This window comes from Enhydra lutris, unplaced genomic scaffold, assembly GCF_002288905.1.
Source record: "Enhydra lutris kenyoni isolate GAN:26980312 unplaced genomic scaffold, ASM228890v2 scaffoldscaffold42, whole genome shotgun sequence".
NCBI lineage: Eukaryota > Metazoa > Chordata > Mammalia > Carnivora > Mustelidae > Enhydra > Enhydra lutris.
In genome coordinates, this window is record NW_019154126.1 from 11272094 (window position 1) to 11291867 (window position 19774).

The 19774-nt window shown below is 42.5% G+C and overlaps 1 protein-coding gene across 8 annotated transcripts in view; it reads left to right on the forward strand.

The window, feature by feature from the left end:
• LOC111155504 (selenophosphate synthetase 1) overlaps positions 1-11145 on the forward strand; it is a 30202-nt gene extending 19057 nt beyond the window's left edge. For 4 of the 8 annotated variants that reach the window (XM_022515669.1, XM_022515673.1, XM_022515668.1 and 1 more), the window contains 3 exons: positions 7385-7597; positions 9206-9375; positions 10753-11145. In XM_022515669.1, the coding sequence (XP_022371377.1) occupies positions 7385-7597; positions 9206-9375; positions 10753-10803 (434 nt within the window). In that variant the 3' untranslated portion in view covers positions 10804-11145. Of the gene's footprint in view, positions 1-743; positions 2437-7384; positions 7598-9205 lie in introns of those variants that run through there. The other 4 variants (XM_022515672.1, XM_022515671.1, XM_022515675.1 and 1 more) reach the window with 4 other exon arrangements.
• Positions 11146-19774: the final 8629 nt, after the last annotated feature.

Below are 19774 nucleotides of genomic sequence, written 5' to 3' on the forward strand. Positions count from 1 at the left end.
TAAGGATGTGGGTTGGGTGACATTTTATTTTGTAACTTGAAAAGTGAAGTTCAGAAATCTTTTCCTTAAAAAAGTCACTCTTTGGGGCACCTGGGTGGCTCAGTTGGTTGAGCATCAGGCTCTCAATCTCAGCTCAGGTCTTGATCTCAGGGTCGTGAGTTCAAGGCCTGCACTGAGCTCCATGCAGGGCATGGAGCCTACTTAAAAACAAAACAAAACAAAAAAACAAAAAAACCCCACTCTTCATTTAGTTTTTCAGGGTTCCCTGAGCCGCCCATCAGAAATGGATTTGAATGTGGGGCACCTGGGTGATTCGGAAGGACTGTTAATTTCAGCTCAGATCACGGTCTCTCAGGGTCATGGATCCAGCCCCAAGTTAGGCTCCTTGCTGGGTGTAGAGCCTGCTTGAGAACCTGCCTCTCTTAAAAAAAAAAAAAAAAAAAAAAATGCATTTGAATGGATTTTCTTTGTCTTATTCCCTCTGTTCTTCACCTTTCCCCAAATGATTTTGAACCAAATGTATGTAATACTCAATTATGGAGTCTTCAGTTATTTAAAAGAAGAAGAAATATTAGGGTTGACTAGCAGATCTGAAAAGATGTTGATGACTGACACTCTGATTTTAAAGGTACTTAAAAATGTGAGAACATTTTTTTTTCCCAATATTTGCCTTTCCCCTCTTAAGTTAATTTTTTTTATGAGATCCCAAGTTGATACAAAAGAACTTTATAAAATCTGTGCAGGGCTTCAGGATCAGCAATGCAGCACCATCTGGTATGAGAAACAGAGTCTGGCCTTGGAAGCCCAGAGGTACCCCTCCCACACTCCGCTCCGGGACTGCTGCCAGGGCGGGGGCGGGGGACCCAGCTACTGCTCTGAGTCTCATGTTCATTCTCTGCACTGTAAAGTCTTTTTGTCACAGAGACTTGTATCTTTAAACAGTTAGTTTTTAAATTTTTGCTTATTTGAATCCTACCTATGTGTTTAACTTGTTTTGTTCCTGAGCTTGTGTTTTGTTCCTGAGCTTGAATCCTACCTATGTGTTTAACTTGTTTTGTTACTCAGGATGTATGTATGTATGTACTTGTATTTAATTCATTTTCATTTAATTCATTTTCTCCACTGTATACTTTTCCACTCCGTGACTGACTTACATGGTCTACTGCTGGTGGGCATTCAGGTTCCCGCTGAGAACTTTCTAGGCCAGGGCTTCTGGGAGACTGCGTGTAAGAGGTCAGAGGTGCTGTGGCTTTTGTGGCCGGCGCTCGCTGTTTCTGGGGGGCCTACACACGACGGCATCCAGTGGTCCGCTGCGTTCAGAAAATTTCTGTAATGTGTTTTCTCTTCCCATTTATTGTATATATTTTTTTACAGTAATAATATGACACGCGGATTATAGAAGTTCTTAGAAAATGAAAAAGGAGAGAAGAAACTTTTTTCATAGTCTCACCCTCCAAAACATCTTCTCTTACTATATATTTGTGTTTCCTTCCAGGGTTTTTTCCTGTGGTTGAATAGGGGCTTACTGTCTTACTGTTTTATTGTTCATGTTCTCAGCTGGTGGTTATCATACATTTTATTTGTATTTGAGTCTGCTTTTTGAGTTCTTTTTTTCACATTATATAACCCTAGAACACAATTTTTAATGCCTGGATGGTCTACCAGAGAGGTACACCATAATTTACCTTTTGCCCACTCCTGAATAGTTTTTGGGGGCATCAAATTTTTCCATAGTTTGTTTTCTGCATTCCAGGAATATTTCTTTGGCCCTGTTCCAAAGTGAAATAGTAATTGTTTAATTCTTTGTCCCCCAATGCTCTCTTCACTTACCACCAAGGCTTTCCCTTTCTATTCCTGTGCCATTTAAACTATACAAGGAGTCTTTTTCCCTTTTTTGATTCTTTAAGTTGTTTAACAGTAAGGGATTTGTAATGAATTAATTTTTATTTGTAGCAATTTTCAGTTTCCTTGTATTTGAGCATTTAAGTTTCCCCGTCCTTACTTTTTATGCACAGCTGGTAGTGACAATATGGCAGAAGCTTATGGGGGAGTATTTGATCATATGGAGCAAATTATGTATACATTTATTTTGACCTAAGCAGTCCTACTTCTATAACTCTGCCTCAAAGCTGCAGTGGCCAAAATATGAAATGGCATGTCTATAAGACTATGCATTGAAGCACTGATTATAATTGCAAAAAAGGGAAACAATCTACATGTCCACCAGTAGGTTACAGAGTTGTCTAGTCTACGTGTTCACCGTGGAATACTATACAGCCATTAAAAGGAAAGCAAGCTCTTTATTCCTGGATGCTCTAAGATACAATCAAACAAGAAAGGGACAGAAGAACATATATGGTATGCTGCATTTTGTGCTTTCTTATGTGAACAATATGTATTTTATACTTTCACAAAGGAACAATGGGAAAATGAATCACAAATAAAAATAGTTCCATGTAGGGGCACCTGGGGGGCTCAGTGGGTTAAACCTCTGCCGTCAGCTCAGGTCATGATCTCAGGGTCCTGGGATCAAGCCCCATATCGGGCTCTCTGCTCAGCAGGGAGCCTGCTTCCCCCTCTATCTGCCTGCCTCTCTGCCTATTTGTGATCTCTCTCTCTGTCTCTGTCTCTCTCTCTCTCTCTCTGTTAAATAAATAAATAAAATATTTTTTTAAAAAATAGTTCCATGTAAGAGGAAGTAGTTTGCCTTCAAAATGAATGTTTTCTATGGTTAAAAATTATATAAAAAATAGCATTGCTTACAATTCTAAACCAAATTTTTTTAAAAGCTGCCTAACACATTAAATTAGTGGCAAAACCACATGGGGAAGAATTATTTCAAGTCACTTTGAGCCTGATATTTTCAATGTGTATCCTTGGGACAAAAACCCACAAAGAAATCTCATTGTATTCACTGGGCTTGCGTTTGTGAGAATATTGATTTATTTTGAGAGAGAGAGCATCAGCAGATGAGAGGGGCAGAGGGAGAGGGAGAAGCAAACTCCCCACTGAGCAGGGAGCCCAACAGGGTTTGATCCTAGGACCCCAGGATCATGACCTGAGTCAAAGGCAGATGCTCAACTGACTGAGCCACTCAGGCACCCCCGAAAGCAAATAAGTTAATACAATTTGGAACAAAGATTTCAGAATAAAAAGAAGACTGAAGAAGCCAAGTTGTTAAAAACTATAATCTTTACTTTGGAATTATCAGTATGAACTCAGGACTATTTTTTCCCCCCAAATGTGTTTTTCTCCAAGCCTGGAAGTGATAATAAGCCAGTAGTAATGAACTTCTAGTGCCCAGATTCTAATCTGAAAATTAACATTTCCCACGGAAAAGTGCCAGCACTCCCTGGGGAAACGGCTGATTCCAGCTCTGGGAAAGGAAGTACAGAAGATAATCCTGGGACCTCCTGTGCCTGAAAGTAATGGAGGTGTCAACTGATGGGGTCATGTCACTGCACCAGAATTTGAGGAGGCCCCCACCAATCAAACGGGAGAGGGGCCCTGTAGACATTAGCAAGAAGAGTGACTGAAGCCAGCTGAAGCACATACCTAAACATCAGTGAAACCATAACGATAATTAACATGTTGGGCCGCCACCTTTGGAAGTTGCTAGAACACCAGTGCATCCTGAAAATAAATTAAAGGAAGCAATCACACATTTCACCTTTCTTGTATGGGCTGTACTTCGGGAAATCCAAATAATTGTTTTTTAAACTCTTTAGAATAGTCACTTCTCATAAATGCAGGAAGAATGATTGAATCACACACTTGCCACTTTTGCTGCTCCCTTTGATTTAAGGAATCTCAACAAGCATTAATAGCCGCTAAAACCGTTAGGTGAAAGGTTCAGGTGGAGGTGACAAGTGCTCCTTATCCCCGCCAACTGAAGTACTCTTGCCAGAAAAAAAGAACTTGAATCTATCTCATCAGGGAGGACAGCCAAATACAGAATCCAGGAACTTCTACTGACTCCATTTCCATAACAAACAGAGGGCATGGGGGAGAAAAGGGGGAAGCTTAAAAATTCAGAGGTTTAAGAGAGATCTGTTACATACAATATTAATTGCATTGGAATAACAGTGGTATTGTGGTTAAGACATATTTGATACATAACTCCTTAAGAGCTACATATCAAAATATTTACAGGTGAAGTGGTAGGACTAGGGTTTGCTTTAAAGTGATCCACCCCTATATACAGAGGGGATCCACCCCATCCCCTCTGTATATAAACTCAGAATCAGGGGCGCCTGGGTGGCTCAGTGGGTTAAACCTCTGCCTTCGGCTCAGGTCATGATCTCAGGGTCCTGGGATCGAGCCCCATATTGGGCTCTCTGCTCAGTGGGGAGCCTGCTTCCCCCCGTCTCTCTGCCTACTTGTGATCTCTCTGTGTCAAATAAATAAATAAATAAATAAAGTGATCCACCCACCCTACTCACATTCCCGAACAAGTAGTCCAGAAGAGAGGGAACCCTAGTGGAAAGGTGGTAGTGGATGAAGCTGGGTTTTGTTGGGCACACAGGAGTTTGTTGTACTATTCTTCTCTGCTTCTGTGTTTCATTAAAATTTCCATAAGAAATACTAGCAGCAGTAGTTCCCTTTGCAGGGACAAGGTGGTGATGAGTACCTAAAAATGGAACCCCTATTACTGACTAGGATTCAGCATTCCTCTTGTATCCTCTGGGCCTCTAAGCTCATCCAAGATGACACCGGGAAGAGCTTCTGAAGTGCAGGTCTTGGCTTCTTACCCCACTGCCCTGGGGCAAATGCATTAATAGAATGGGATGTCTGGTTGCCTAACTACCGCGATGGACCAGAAAATGTCAATTCTTCTCTCCACCTCTGTGGTTGAGAATGTTGGACTACAAAGAATATTTGCCAAAAAACCACATTTCCTCCAGGGTACTCCTGTAAACGTAGGATGTATTTCATTTCATGAGAAAGAGATATTTAATTTTTTAAAAATTAGACTTTCAGTTACTCCCCCAAAATGAAATAATTCAGTAAGAATCTAACAAAGTATGTGCATGCTCGATGTGAGGAAAACCTGTAAAACTGATGGCAGAAGTCAAAGAGGATGTAAATAATGGAGAAGTATTCGAGGCACAGGGATAGAAAGACTCAATATTGTCAAGATGTCACTTCTTCCCAACTTGGTGTATGGATTCAGTGTGGTCCCATTCAGAATCCTAGACAGTTATTACTGATTCTGAGGGTTTTTGTTTTGTTTTTTTTTAAGAACTTAATTATTTGAGAGAGAGATTGAGAGAATGAATGGGAGGAGGGGCAGAGGGAGAAGCAGGCTCCCTGCTGAACAAGGAGCCCAATGTGAAACTTGGTCCCAGTATCCTGGGATCCTGACCTGAGCTGAAGGCTTAACCCACTGAGCCACCCAGGCGCCCCTGATTCTGAGTTTATATACAGAGGGGAAAGACTCAGAACAGCCAACACAGTGTTGAATAGCATTTGGAGGACAGACACCAAAGAGCAGTTCCAAGACAGTGTAAGCTACAGTCATCGCCACAGTGTGAAATTGGTCAGAGAATAGTAGATGTATCAGTGGAACAGAATACACAGTCCAGAGATGGACCCACATAAATCGTAGTTGGATCTTTGACAGAGGAAAGGTAATTCAATGGAGAAAGGATCATCCTTTCAACAAATGGCTCAGAACAACTGGACATTCGCAGGCAGAAATTCAAGTCAGCGACCTTACACTTCTCATAAAAATTAACTCAAAATGGATCATAGATCCAAACTGTTAAATTTCTAGAAGGTAACCTCGGAGAAGATGTAGGTGACCTTAGGTTTAGTGATGACTTTTTTAGATACAGCACCGAAAGCATGATCCATTAAAGAAAAAATTGACAAATTGGACTTTATAAAAAAACTTCTCAGTGAAAGACACTAAGAAAGGAGACCAGCCACAGACTGGGAGAAAGTCCTTATACCACACATAGTAATACAATAAACACTAATATGATCCAGCAGTTGTGCTCCTTGGTATTTACCAAACTAAACTGAAACCTCTCCGCCTGGAAACCTGCACACGGATGTTTGTCCTCGCTTTAGTCATATTTGCCAAGACTTGGAAACAACCAAGAAGTCCTTCCGCAGGTGAATGGGTAAGTAAACAGGTCCGCTAAAAAGAATTGAGCTATCAAGCCATAAAAGATGTGGAGGAAACTTAAACGCATCGTTCTGAGTGAAAAAAGCCAATCTGAAAAGAGAAAATATTCTGATTCCAGTTCTGGTATTTTGGAAAAGGCACTACTATGGAGACAGAAGATTAGTGGTTGCCAAGAGTTGGGGAGAGGGGTGGAATGAGTAGGCAGAGCACAGAACTCTTAGGGTAGTGAAATTAGTTTATATGATAATGCAATCATGGGTACACATCGTACACTCATCAGCACCCGGAGATTGTACAGCATCAAGAGTGGGTGTCTATGTAAACTATGAACTTCACTTAATAATGCATCAGTAATGGCTTGTATCCCTTGTAACAGATGTAGATGTTAATAATGGGAGAAGGGGCGGGGCGCTTGGGTGGCTCAGTGGGTTAAGCGTCTGCCTTTGGCTCAGGTCATGATCTCAGGGTCTTGGGATCGAGCTCCTGCCTCTCTGCCTACTCTGATCTTTCTCTCTGTCAAATAAATAAATAAAATCTTTAAAAAATAATAATAACAATAATAATAATGGGAGAAGAAGGCAGGACTATACGGGAACCTCCGGTAATTCTGCTCAATTTTCTTTAAACCTAAAACTAGAGAACTATTTTTTTAATTAGAAAATTAACCTTCTAGGCAAGTCACTTATAAGAGTGCTTTGAATTACGTCTGTCTTCAAAAGTCTTGTTCTTTGATTTTAGAATGGCTTAGATCTGATTCTTCTGGACAGATTTTTTTTTTTCGTTTACTGGAAAATTACTGTTGATTGAAGCTGCTGATAGTTCTAAATGGTTCTTGTAGAATAAGAAACAAGCTTTCAGGGCGCCTGGGTGGGTCAGTTGGTTAAGCATCTGCCTTCAGCTCAGGTCATGTTCTCAGGGTCCTGGGATTGAGCCCCACGTTGGGCCCTCTGCTCAGGAGAGCCTGCTTTTCCTTCTGCCTCTCCCCATGGCTCATGCTCTCTCTCTTTCTCTTGCTTTATCTCAAATAAGTAAAATCTTAAAAAAAAAAAAATCCACTTTCAAAATTTCACTCTGGTCTTTTTTGGTTTTGTTTTAGAAATTACATTTTCATTATTCCAATATGCCACCTCCCTGACAAATTTGCAATTTTGAGATCAAAGTGTGTAAAATTTTGAGTTGAGGAAAGGTGGCTTTTTTGTCCATCTTCATTTATGTCAGCAGATAATAAATGGCTCCTCTGTTTTCTCTTAGCTGCAGGGCTCATGCACACATTCAATGCTCACGCTGCCACTGATATCACGGGCTTTGGAATTTTGGGTCATGCGCAGAACCTGGCCAAGCAGCAGAGGAACGAGGTGTCCTTCGTGATCCACAACCTTCCTGTCCTGGCCAAGATGGCTGCTGTGAGCAAGGCCTGTGGAAACATGTTTGGCCTCATGCACGGGACTTGCCCGGAGACATCAGGTACAAGGATCCTGGGCCCAGATCTGAGGATTAAACTAGCGAGGCTAACGAAAAGTCCCCTGACAAGGAGGAAGCCAAGTACATGAGCACGACCCCACTGTGTGTGAGGTCAGTGCTGGCAGATAACCTAGGCCTTCTTCACACGAATGTCCTCAGCATCCCCGGGAGCTGCAGGTCACCCGACTCCTGCCCGTCTGTGTGTGATCCGGCGGCATGAAACTCCGTGGCTTTTTTGGTGACAGGACAGGAGGGAGGGAGAATATGGGGAAATGAGTCCTTCCTCGGCTTTCTTGGGAAACTTAGCATTTGAATGAACTGTGATTCCCTATAGGTTACATTGAACATGCTATTTTTTTCCTTGAAGAAAATGTCCAAAATTGCTGTTTTAAGAATGAGGTAGTATATGATGTCTCCAGAATGCCCTTTATCTGGACTCTTGTATTTCGCTCTGGATATCCTCCCACTCTTTTCAATTTTTCATATTTCTCTTTTCTTTTGAACTTCATAGTTTCCCTGCCCTAACAAAGCAGTGAAATCATCTGGGGATTTAAAAATACCAGTGCCTAGACCTGACCCCCAAGAAACCTGACTGTGGCAGTCTGGGGTGGGCCTGGTGCGCAGGAATTCTCCCAGTGCCCCAGTGGGCTTCTGGGGGTACAGCCAGAGGCAAGACCACAGAGCTCTGCCCACCCGCCAGCTAGGCAGGCCTACACTTCGCCTATAGGCTTCCCACGGCGTCTGTCCAGGAGCCTGCAGTTTCCTGTCCTTAAAACAACAACAAACCAAAATCCAGTTTCTAGTAAGAAAGTTCCAGGCGGGCAGTGGGAACTGTTGGTTCCGCATCGGGCTAGAACAGTGCCTGCCACCTGGTGGGCCTGGATTAAGTGTTGAATGAACAAACAGATAGTACCATGAAATTCCATTTGTTTCCTTTACTCAAAAATGAGAAGTTTCTACTTTTTGATAAGTATAGATCTATATTTTTTCCTGATTGTATTATTTCTTCTTACGAATACATAAAATTTTCTGTCCTAGCTAGCGACATTGTGGTGAAGGCTTTTGTAACATATTTTATGCTTTTTCTCTTTTGGAGGTGACAGAGCCAGTGACAGGATCTTTGGTACTTTGAGACATACACCTCTTCGTGATCTTAACTTTTAAGTTAAAAAAAAAAAATACAGAAAATCTTATTTATAAAAGGAGGAATCCACATAGAAAATCAAGTCAAAAAAGAAAAGTTCTCTTTCGGTTTTAAGTACTTACAGTGTGGGAAGAAGAAAGTAGCTACCACGTGTGTTACTGAGCCCTCAGACCCCTCACTCGTGCACGATGTTCAGGGATTCACGAGGTCATTTTCAGAGTTTTAAGGTTCACTGCGTGTGTTCCTCTAATAGAGTAAGCAGTTCACCAAGAAGCCGCACATTGCTCTACCGTGTCATCAGCGGAAAGTCCGTTGACTGAAAAGGGCGGCTCACTGAGAGGCAGAAACGGGTTGGTGGCCAGCTGGCGGTGGGGGTGGATGTGCCCTGGAAAGCCAGCGGCCGAGAAACCACCAACAGGGTATCCCAGTAGACGATGATCCTTTCTTTCTCTTTTTCCCTTTGCCAGGAGGCCTCCTCATCTGTTTACCGAGAGAGCAAGCCGCCCGGTTCTGCGCAGAGATCAAGTCTCCCAAATACGGGGAAGGCCACCAAGCATGGATTATTGGGATCGTGGAGAAGGGCAACCGCACGGCCAGAATCATAGACAAGCCCCGGATCATCGAAGTCGCACCGCAGGTGGCCACTCAGAACGTGAACCCCACCCCGGGGGCCACCTCTTAATCTTGACCCAAGTAGCTCTTTGGTTTTGTTTTTAAATAGATCTATTTCCTTTTTCATCATTTCAATTAAAGACTATAAACGGCCACAAAAAAATCTCATTGTGTCTACACATCTGGTGACCTTAGGTCGATTTGTGAGTGGATGCAATTAATAAAATAAAATCCATCGCCTTTTTTTCCTGTTACATTAACTGAAGATGCACCTAATCTTGAGGCAGCTTCTGAGTTGAGAATTATATTGTTATCCAATACTGTTGATTCATTTTGAATCTTTAGACACTTATCTCTTGCCGCATAGGCTCTTTTTAAAGGTGCTTTCCCGTAGCACAGACATGCCCGTCGTGGTGTCAGATAGCAGTTGGTGTCTTTCCATTTTGTGCGTATTTATCATTCTCGGTCTGGTCTTTTGTAAGTGTCTTGGATGGTATTCTGGAAAGATGGAATTGGTAAGTGACACATTGGTATCCCATGAGTGAGAGGGTTGCATGGTTCCTTCTAGTCCTTGCTTTGTAAAGCCCGGTCTCCTCATTCAAGAGTGTCTCTTTTGACCCAGGACATTTCCCCAGTAGTGTATTCAGTTCAGCAAGGCAAGTGCTTAACTCTGCATGGAAAGCACTTTGAAGACAAAAAAAGAAAGCTAGTTTCTTTTTTTGAAGCCTTCCTAATATTTACAGTAATACTATTAACTGTTTTCTTTATGGACAGCAAGCAAGGATCCTTATTGCAATGTAATTAGATGTTCGCTAGTGCAACAAGGAATCAGCCTTCCGGAAGGGGGTTTATGTATAATACTCATTTACAATTCAGTCTATAATTAACTACACAAATAATTTTGAAATATAATCAATAATAAAGACTGTTCTGTGGATGGTAGTGGTTACTACATTTTATATTTTGTATAGTGATTTCAGGCCTTTTGTTTTCCTGAACTCAGCAGTTCTCTAGCCAAATTCTTAGCATTATTTTGTCCTTGGCGCCAGTACGTTTTTGTGCACGCTTTTTGTGATCTGTGTTAAAAATCTGCATTGCCAACGTCGCAGCTCAAACTGAAACTTGTTATTCAAATAAATATTTAATTTTTTTTATTGCTCTTGTATAATCAGATGCCCCCTTTAGTATCATTTGAGAAGCGTTGGGAGGGTTTTGGCTAAAAGTACAATTTATTGGGGAAAACTAGATTTTAGTTTTATAAAACTTTTAAGTCTTTCATGGGACCTATATTTTCTTGAATTAAATTTTGTAGTGCTAGAACAAATAGACGATCTAAAAAGGTGTTTATCTGTGTTACTTAAAAACAGAGGCTTCCTTCTATTTTAACCCACTAAACCATAAGGAGGGATCGCGGTCAGTAAGCAGCGCGCTGACTCCTCGAGTGTCCGCCTGAGGGAAGCAGCCGCCGGCCCTGCGAGTCTCTGATGCCTCCTGCGCCCGGGCACCAAAGCCGTGACGACAGATCTTCTTGCCAAAGGAAGCCACCCCTGCGGAGAGGACACCCCCAAAGAGGCTTCCCTTTGGATGCGCCCTCCGTCAGGAGCCAGAGGGCAGCCTTTTTGCAAGTGTAGCTGGAACTTGAGCCATAAGTACGGTGTGCGGGACCCAAAAGGCTGCTTCAGAATGGACATTCGTTGGACGTTTTCTAGGGATTTATACAGATGTTGGTCCTCAAAAGCTAAAGACCAGTGGTCGACAAAAATAAAATGTGTTGGAAACCTCTGAGTAAGGTGAACAGACTGCTGGGCTTTTTTTTTTTTTTTTTTCTTTCACTAGTGATGACTAACTGAATTCTTTTTAATGTTGATCGTGTCCTGAATGCTGATTTCCTCGGTGGCAAGCCTGCTGAGAGGAAGGGAGCTAAGCAGATTATGCACCCGAGGAAACCATCTTCATGAAGATTTGTATTTAGAAAATGCTGGGTACGTGGTGGTCTGGGTAATTCGTGTGATCCTGAGGAGGAAGAATGGGTCTCTAAAGCGGGGTTTCCCAGAGAGCATTCCAGATCACCCGCCTTAGCATCAGCTGGGGCTGCTTGTCACAGGCACATTCTCCAGTCACGCCACAGACGTGCAGAATCCGAGCTCGGGTAGTCTAGGGAATCCGACTTGGACACACACCCCACGTGGCTGAGCGTACCGAAGTTAGGTACCAAGGGCCAGGAGAGGCCAAGGAGGGAAGGACAGTGGAGCTTCCTGGAATTATTCTTTCCCATTTTGACCACTCTGGGGATTGACATCTGGGCCCAACAAAACACACAAAAAACCCCATGTTATTTTGAAAGTTTCTTGAATCAAGTGATGCATCTTTGACTTCCTAGCAATATCTGTGTAAGGGATCTTAAAATTTGGTGAGTAGTTAATAGACAATTATTTGGCTTCCTGGTAGTACTTTCAAACTTCACATTGATCTCGGTTTAGTGATTTATTTTCTTTAAATCCTATGGCGTAGCTGCATCCAAAAAATACAGCTTGTTAAAATGCACCAAATTTTTTACATACAGTCTGAAAAGGTGGGGCCCTGGTGAGCTCAATCATCCTTCGGGCCACAGGAGTGACTTCCCAAGAATATCCAAGCTTAGCTTGTTATTTGCACAAGCTGTGTGGAAACATGGACTGTCCAGTAATTTTTTCCAGGAAGAGACTCTAAAATTGTGTAAGCAATATGTACTTTTTGGGCAATATTTTCTGAGTTAGTACTCTGTAGTCTCCCAAGCATGCCTTATGATAAATAAATGTGAGTGTTTAAGTTCTGATTTTAGATGAATGGGCCAGCAGTTTCAATCTGAATTTAGCATTGCCTTGGAAAGAGTTAAATCTGAATTCTAAGTTTTACAGTTCTGCATAAAGAGAGACAGAATAGCTATACTATTCTACTACTACTATATTTTCTTTTCAGAAGTAGTAAAGCAAGCACAAATAATGATGCTTCAGATAATTAACTGTCATGTGTGCATGTGTGTGTGTACATAGAAAGATCTGGATTTCTCTCTACCTACGTCCCTGAGCTGCTCATTTCACATGCTCAGATGAACGTTTTTCTCTAGATGAGGTATTGGTGGCACAGATAATAGAATTTATTTTCAACAGTAAGTTGTACCTTTTCTCATGAGAAGTTGACACATGAACAATTGGCAATTTTTGAACCTACCAAGGTGCGCGAGGAAAGCCAACAGATTCCAAAACCAATTCCTTCAAGTGAGGCGTGGGAATAGCATTTTGCCTCTGGTTGAGTCTCCGTGTCTTCAACCTAAATGTGGCTCAACCTAGTGAACCATAGTCTCGCTTGGCCTTCCCAAAGGGAAACCATCGGTGGGACAGGGTGCCCATGGGTGTCTAGATCTGCTCAAGAGTTGCAGAATCCAAGCCTCCCAGTTGCTTTGGGTAGGTGCGTGGACATCAGGTGGATAGTTCCCAGGTGTGTTCTCTGTAGGGTTTCTTGTATTTCCTATTTTTAGGTTCATCAATATTTGATCTCTGACTCGGTACACAGTGGGTGTTTCTAGTGGTTTCTGATTGTCCTTCCCAGTCCTGTTGCTTGTGGAGGGAAGTTCCTGCTTGGGAGGCTGGCATATAATGAAGCCTGTCAAAACTTTGTGGAAGGAAAGAGAAAATTCCCTGTAATAGCAATCTGGTTGCAGAATAGCCAACATATTTTTAATCTGTATTTCAAGAACATAAGCAAATGCGTCTAGAGGTTCATTGAGACCTATGAAATAGTGAGTTAATATAATGTCTTATATTTTGCCTGGTTAGTAGAGAAGAATGATATATAGTGGTTTCTGGAGCATGGGCCCACTTTGGTCCATCTGAATAATTAAGAAAATTATAGTAGTCGAGCCCTCCATGCTCATGCTGTGCTCCCCACGAGTACAGCTACCATCGGTCACCACTATTAAAATAATGTCTATATTCCCTCTGCTGTACCATTCCTCCCTGTAGCTTACCTTTTCCACCACTGGACGCTTGTACCCCCCCCATTGTCCTTCACCCACTATGCCCATCCCTGCACCAGTCTCCCCTCTGGCAACCGTCAGCTCTCTGTCTTTATGGGTCTATTTCTGCTTTTTGTTTGTTTTTAAGATTCCACATATTTAAAGAAATAGATTATACATATAAGTGAAATCATAGGGTACAGCTTTCTCTGACTTAGCAGAATACCCTCTAGGTCCATTCATGAATGCCTGTTTTTAAGTTTTAAGTAAAAAGCTAGATTCTGTTTCTAGCACATTAAGAAATAACACAAAAAAGGGGTGCCTGGGTGGCTCAGTGGTTAAAGCCTCTGTGTTCACCTCAGGTCATGATCCCAGGGTCCTGGGATCAAGCCCCGCATCAGGCTCTCTGCTCAGCAGGGAGCCTGCTTCCTCCTCTCTCTCTACCTGCCTCTCTGCCTACATGTGATGTCTGTCTGTCAAATAAAAAAATAAAATCTAAAACATACACACACACACACACACACACACACACACACACACACACACACACAAATCAGATACATCTATAAAGGATTTCTCAAGTATTAGAATGAGACTGTTAACCAGGACATTAAAAAGTTATCAATAAAGGGGCACCCTGGTGGCTCTGTTGGTTGGGCATCTGACTCTTGGTTTCCATTTAGGTTGTGATCTCAGGGTCAGGAGGTCAAGTCCCACATTGGGCTCAGCACTTAGGGGGAAGTCTATTTTGGATTCTCTCCTTCTCCCCCTCCCCTACTCCCCTCTATAGGTGCATGAGAGTCTCTCTCTAACAAATGAATAAATCTTAAAAAAATGTAAAAGTAAAATTAAATAGCCATCATCCACCTTAGCCAGTCAAATCAGTCTACTAAATCCACTTACAGTAAGTTTGTGGGGTGCTTAAAATCCAGATGACATTTATTTCTGTTTCCCAACTTTTTATTTTGAGCAAGTTTACGCAAAAACTAACAAAATAGTACAACAGACACCTCTAGAAATGTTAAGTTGCTGATATCCTACCACACCTGCTTATGTAGAACATATGCCACAGACACGCACACATATGGACATACACATCAACATTCCTTTGTTGTTTTGGTAGAGTCACTGTCATAAATAAACTGCAGACATTGTGACACTGTCAAGTGGCGGGTGGGGGACATTCCCAGACGATCAGATTATTTCCAGTGATCAGAGTGCGGTGAATCTCGCCACAGCGTTTCCATGGCATATTTTATAGTATGTGAGAACCTCTGTATATAAAATCACTGAGGTAAGGAGCGCCTGGGTGGCTCAGTGGGTTAAAGCCTCTGCCTTTGGCTCAGGTCATGATCGGGGTCCTGGGATCGAGCCCTGTGTCGGGCTCTCTGCTCAGCGGGGCGCCTGCTTCCTCCTCTCTCTCTGCCTGCTTCTCAGCCTGCTTGTGATCTCTGTCTGTCAAATAAATAAATAAAATCTCTAAAAAAAAATCACTGAGGTGAGCAAAACTAAGAGAAATACCAAATGAGAGGTGCAGATTTTAAAAAATTGGCATAGCGACACCTGGGTGGCTCAGTCGGTTGGGCGTCTAAGAGTTCAGCTCGGCTCCTGACCTCAGGGTGATGAGATGGAGCCCTGAGTCTGGTCCACGCTCAGCAGGAAGTCTGCTTTTCTCCTCTCTCTCCCTCTTCCCCTCCCCCACTCGTGTTCTCTGTCTCTCTAAAATAATCTTTTTAAAAAATTGGCATATACTTATATATATAGAGAAAGAGTCACATATATAGTTAGTTTTACATAATATATACATATATATAGTTGTGCAAAGTGTTTCTTCTCAGTTACTATATCCTAGACATCCTATCATTTTCTATCATAATTCCCAATCATAGATCACAGAAATATCCCCATTCATGTTAACCCTAATGTAGTTTTGTGGGGTTTTTTTTAAGATTTTATTTATTTATTTGACAGACAGAGATCACAGGTAATCAGAGAGGCAGGCAGAGAGAGAGGAAGGGAAGCAGGCTCCCTGCTGAGCAGAGAGCCCAATGTGGGGCTCTATCCCAGAACCCTGGGATCACAACCTGAGCTGATGGCAGAGGCTTTAACCCACTCAGCCACCCTGGCGCCCCTGTAGTTTTCCATTGTATGGCTGCAGGATACTCAGTTGCTGAAATATAGATAAATACTGAAGATATTCCCAAATGTCTCCAGTCCATTCACCTTAAGCTGTGTTCTCTGCTAATCCTTGGTACGTTGAAAACCTCGATATTGTACATCCATACCCTAGCTAGTAAGATTTGAGGATATTTTTTTTTTTTTGAAGTTTATGTAAGTAATCTCTACACCCCACGTGGGGCTTGAACTCATGACCCTGAGACAAAGAGTCAAATGCTCCTTAGACTGAGCCAGCCTGGTGCCCCAAGATCTGAGGATTTTAAAAGTAGCTATTCAGGATGCCTGGGTGGCTCAGGCAGTTAAGCATCTACCTTCAGCTCAGGGCTTGATCCCAGTGTCTTGGGATCCAGTCCCTCGTCAGGCTCCTTGTTCCAAATATATATGAATGGAGAATAATACCTGGGATTTTAACACAAGTTTTCTCCTGGAGAGCAGGAGCATGAGTGAATTTTAGTTTTGAAAAATACTTTCTCTAGTTTCAATTTTTCTACAATGCATATATATACTACATTTGATCACAAAACATCAGACCTTAAATACACACACACACACACACACACACACACACACACATATTTTTAAAAATACATCTATTTTAAAGTTTTATTTATTCATTTGAGAGTGAGTGAAAGAAAATACAAGCGGGTGGAGGGGAAGAGGCAGAGGGAGAAGCCGACTCCCCACTGGGACCCCAGGATCAGGACCTGAGCCGAAGGCAGATGCTTAACTGACTGAGCCACCCAGATGCCCCAAACATATGTACATATATGAAGATTGTAAATGCCGAGCTGGAATATACACAAGGGGCCATGGAAGGCTGAATGTTCCAGCAGGACTGACAGGTCTCTTCATTCTTGGGCAATTTGAAATCAGCACCATTTACCCTGCTTCCCCCCAGCAGAGTCTCCTGGTGCCTGTCTCCCTCTCCTCTGGCCTCACACACGCCCTGGGGAGAAGTTCCATCTGCAGCTTTCCTGCCCTTGCGAGAATCTTGCTGTCTTTCTCCCCAGCGAGGCCATGAACGCTCTGCTCACAGGAAGGGTGGCTGTCCACTATTTTCCTCTACTTTGCAGACAGCCCTGCACAAGTGAGGTGCTCAAGGAGTGTGCGAAGGTTTGTGGGTTGATTTTTCTTCACTTCATGCTAGGTGATTTACCCCAGGCCTCTTCACATTTCTCAATGCCAACAATTCTGTAAGTGGTAATTTTATCCTTTCATCTTCTGCTGGATTGATACGTATGTATCTTTGAGGTTCCAGTTCAGGCTGAAAGATCAGGAATCTGGGCAGCGCACACCCTGTCAGTCCCTCAGACTAGTTTTAATTATGGCTGATACCGGAAACAGGCTCGGAGAAAATACATTTGTATCTCTTTGTGTGGAAATGATTTATAGAAGGCTTGTCTTCTAGCTACAACACATAGCTTAATTATATCTGTGCTCCTAGAATTAGATTTATCCTGTTTTTCTTAAATTATTTTCATGTAAGAAGACCATGATCTTTATGGGAAAGATTCTGAAATTGTAATTCGGGTCTAAAGGAATGGAAATGAGTGGAGTGTGTGCCTGGGTACATGTGTGTTGTTTTTTTCCCTTCCTTTCCTCCAATTTTTTTGTTTCTTTCCTCCCTCTCTCAGTTTCATCGCAAAAATGAGAAATCAGCAGTGCTCAGCAGAAAGGGAGTGGGGACAGTCAGATGTCCTCACCTGGAGAGATTTTTTCCTTGGGTTTGAGGGCTCGCCCAAATAATCCAGGATGATCTCATCTTGAGATCCTTAATCATACCCACAAGGACACTTCTTCCAAACTAGGTCACTTTCACCCTTTTTGGGGGTTAGGACATAAACATACTTTTTTTTTTTTTTTTTTTTTTTGTGGGTGGGCATGACTTTTGAGGGGAGAAGTTCAGGAATTCTGTTTTGAGATGTCTGTTAGACGATGTGGAAGCAGGGTCTGGAATCCTCTGGAGAGTTCAGGCCAAAGATATAAATTTGGGGATCATCAGTTTACAGGAGGAAATTAAAGTCACAATATGGAGATTACTGGGGAAACCCATGTGTATAGAAAAGAGCTGTCAAAGGAGCCTGGGGGTGATGGAGACCCAGTGAAGGAGGCTGAGAAGGAACAGGGAGGGAAGTTGCGTATGCGTTTTGCTGGGTCCTGTGATGCTTGGGGTCTAATAAGCTTCAAAATGAGAATCCACCTTTGGGTGCCCCACATGGTAATCGCTAGTCAGCTTTGATCAGCCCACTGGGCGGAATGGAAGGTTGACTGGCTTTCAAAGAAAAGGAGAGGAGAAAAAGTGGAGACAGGGAATGTATACAATTTTTTCAAGCTTTGCTGCAGAAAGAATGGAGAGATGTGTGAGTGAGAGCTGGAGGAAATGGTATCACCAGGGAGCCTCCAAGAGATGCAGTGCTAGCAGTAGGCTTCTATGCTAATGATGGAAGAGGGGAGCCAACAGGGTGGAAAAGAAGGGAGAATCACTTGAACAAGGTTCTGGAATAGTCAAGACAGGAGGTAGGGGTCACTGCCCAAGGGGAGGGCTGGCCTTCGCTGGGAGCACCGAACTGCCCCCGCAGCTGAGACAGTCCAGGGTGGGGAGAGCTGCAGGTAATGGCCAAGATGCTGGCTTCTGTTTGATGCACTAATGAATCTGACCAACTTTAAACCTTGCTGCTAAATTACTGGGATACGATCATCTCTTCTTCTCAGGAAAGAATGGCATATTTGAATCTGGGATTCATTGCAATTTCTCCTTCATATAATGAAAGAGTTTTGGGGCACCTGGCAGGCTCAGTTGGTGGACCATGAGACGCTTGGTCTCCGGGATGTGAGCTCTGGCCTGAGCTGGGTATAAAGATTACTTAAAAATAAAATCTTTAAGAAATGGTCATAGGTGTGCACAACTCTTAAACAATTTAATTCAAGTTTCTTTGGTCACGCTAATTTGGTTTTAGCTGCTCAAATATGGCTATTGTTAAAAAATCATTTCCTTTAACTTCTTACACATCTGGGGAGAAGTATTCCTCAGATGGTTTTGAAAATCGTTGTGTTTCAGTATTTGTCTTCAAGGTTACCTTCAGTGTTTGGGGAAACCAGGCACATTGCTTGAAGAGGATTTTGTTGGAAGGTGATTTTGAAGTGATCTTCAAGAGTCCAACTTTAATAAGAATAAATACCAAATGCTGAAGGAGAGAGAAATGATCATTCTTGTGATAATGTTGGTTTCATTAGTGTTCCATTTCAAATGGTCTCAGATATTTTTATTTTAATAGCACAATTATTAAAGATGTGTACTTAAGGAATTTCCAAATAATCCAAATCACTGTTTTTTGTTTTTTTTTTTTAAACTGGGAACATTCATGAAGTTACCTACGGAGAAATTATTGTTCTAATTCCCCCATGGGATCTTCATGAGACATTTTAAACCCATCATCCTTTAATTTAAAAGAGGCAGACAATAATTGGAAGCATTCAAAGATTTCCTTCGTCTCTCTGGACAACCATCCACTTAAACCAGCTCACAGTAGAGCGGCTGGGATTTTCACACACTTGTAAAACGAGGTATTTGGGGGGAACATTAAAACTACAGGTGTAGGTAGTCTCATCTCACTGTCTTTCCCATTGTTCAGGGAAGTCAAAAACTTTCAGGGCCTGTGTGGGTAAATGCCTTGACCTTGAAATAATCTGGGTTGGCCTGAATTGAATTTACATTTGCAGTGCCCACTTTCCACCAGGCGAGGGCGGTAAGGACTCACGGATTCACCTATGCCCGGTCCAGGAGCCCTTTTTCTCAGGAGCAGAAAGAAGGAGAATCTTTTTCCTTTACCTACCAAAGGCCAGATACTTCACTTTAAACTATGATAAACATAAGCGCCTCTCCTGAAGACCCCTGGCAACCCAGTCAACGAGTTCAGGATCAGGTTCCAGCCCTGGGATGATCAATTTGTGGGCGATGAGGTGAAGAACTAAGGGGGGAAGGCCCAGGACATTTCTGTCAACCTAAAACAATCCGAGAGTCATGGTGGGGAGGAATCATGGATAAAGGATAGAGAACCCAAAGATGAAGGCCAAAGGGCTGGCCTTGCTCTGGATGTTGACGATTGTCCACCCTGCCTCAGAGGAAATAGGCAGCAGCTAATAAACTAATTTCTGAGTCCTGGCCTGCTTTTTTTTGGTGACTATGGCAGTTTCACCACATTACATAAAGACATCCCTTAAGAAACTATAACATGTTTAGGGGCATCCAGGT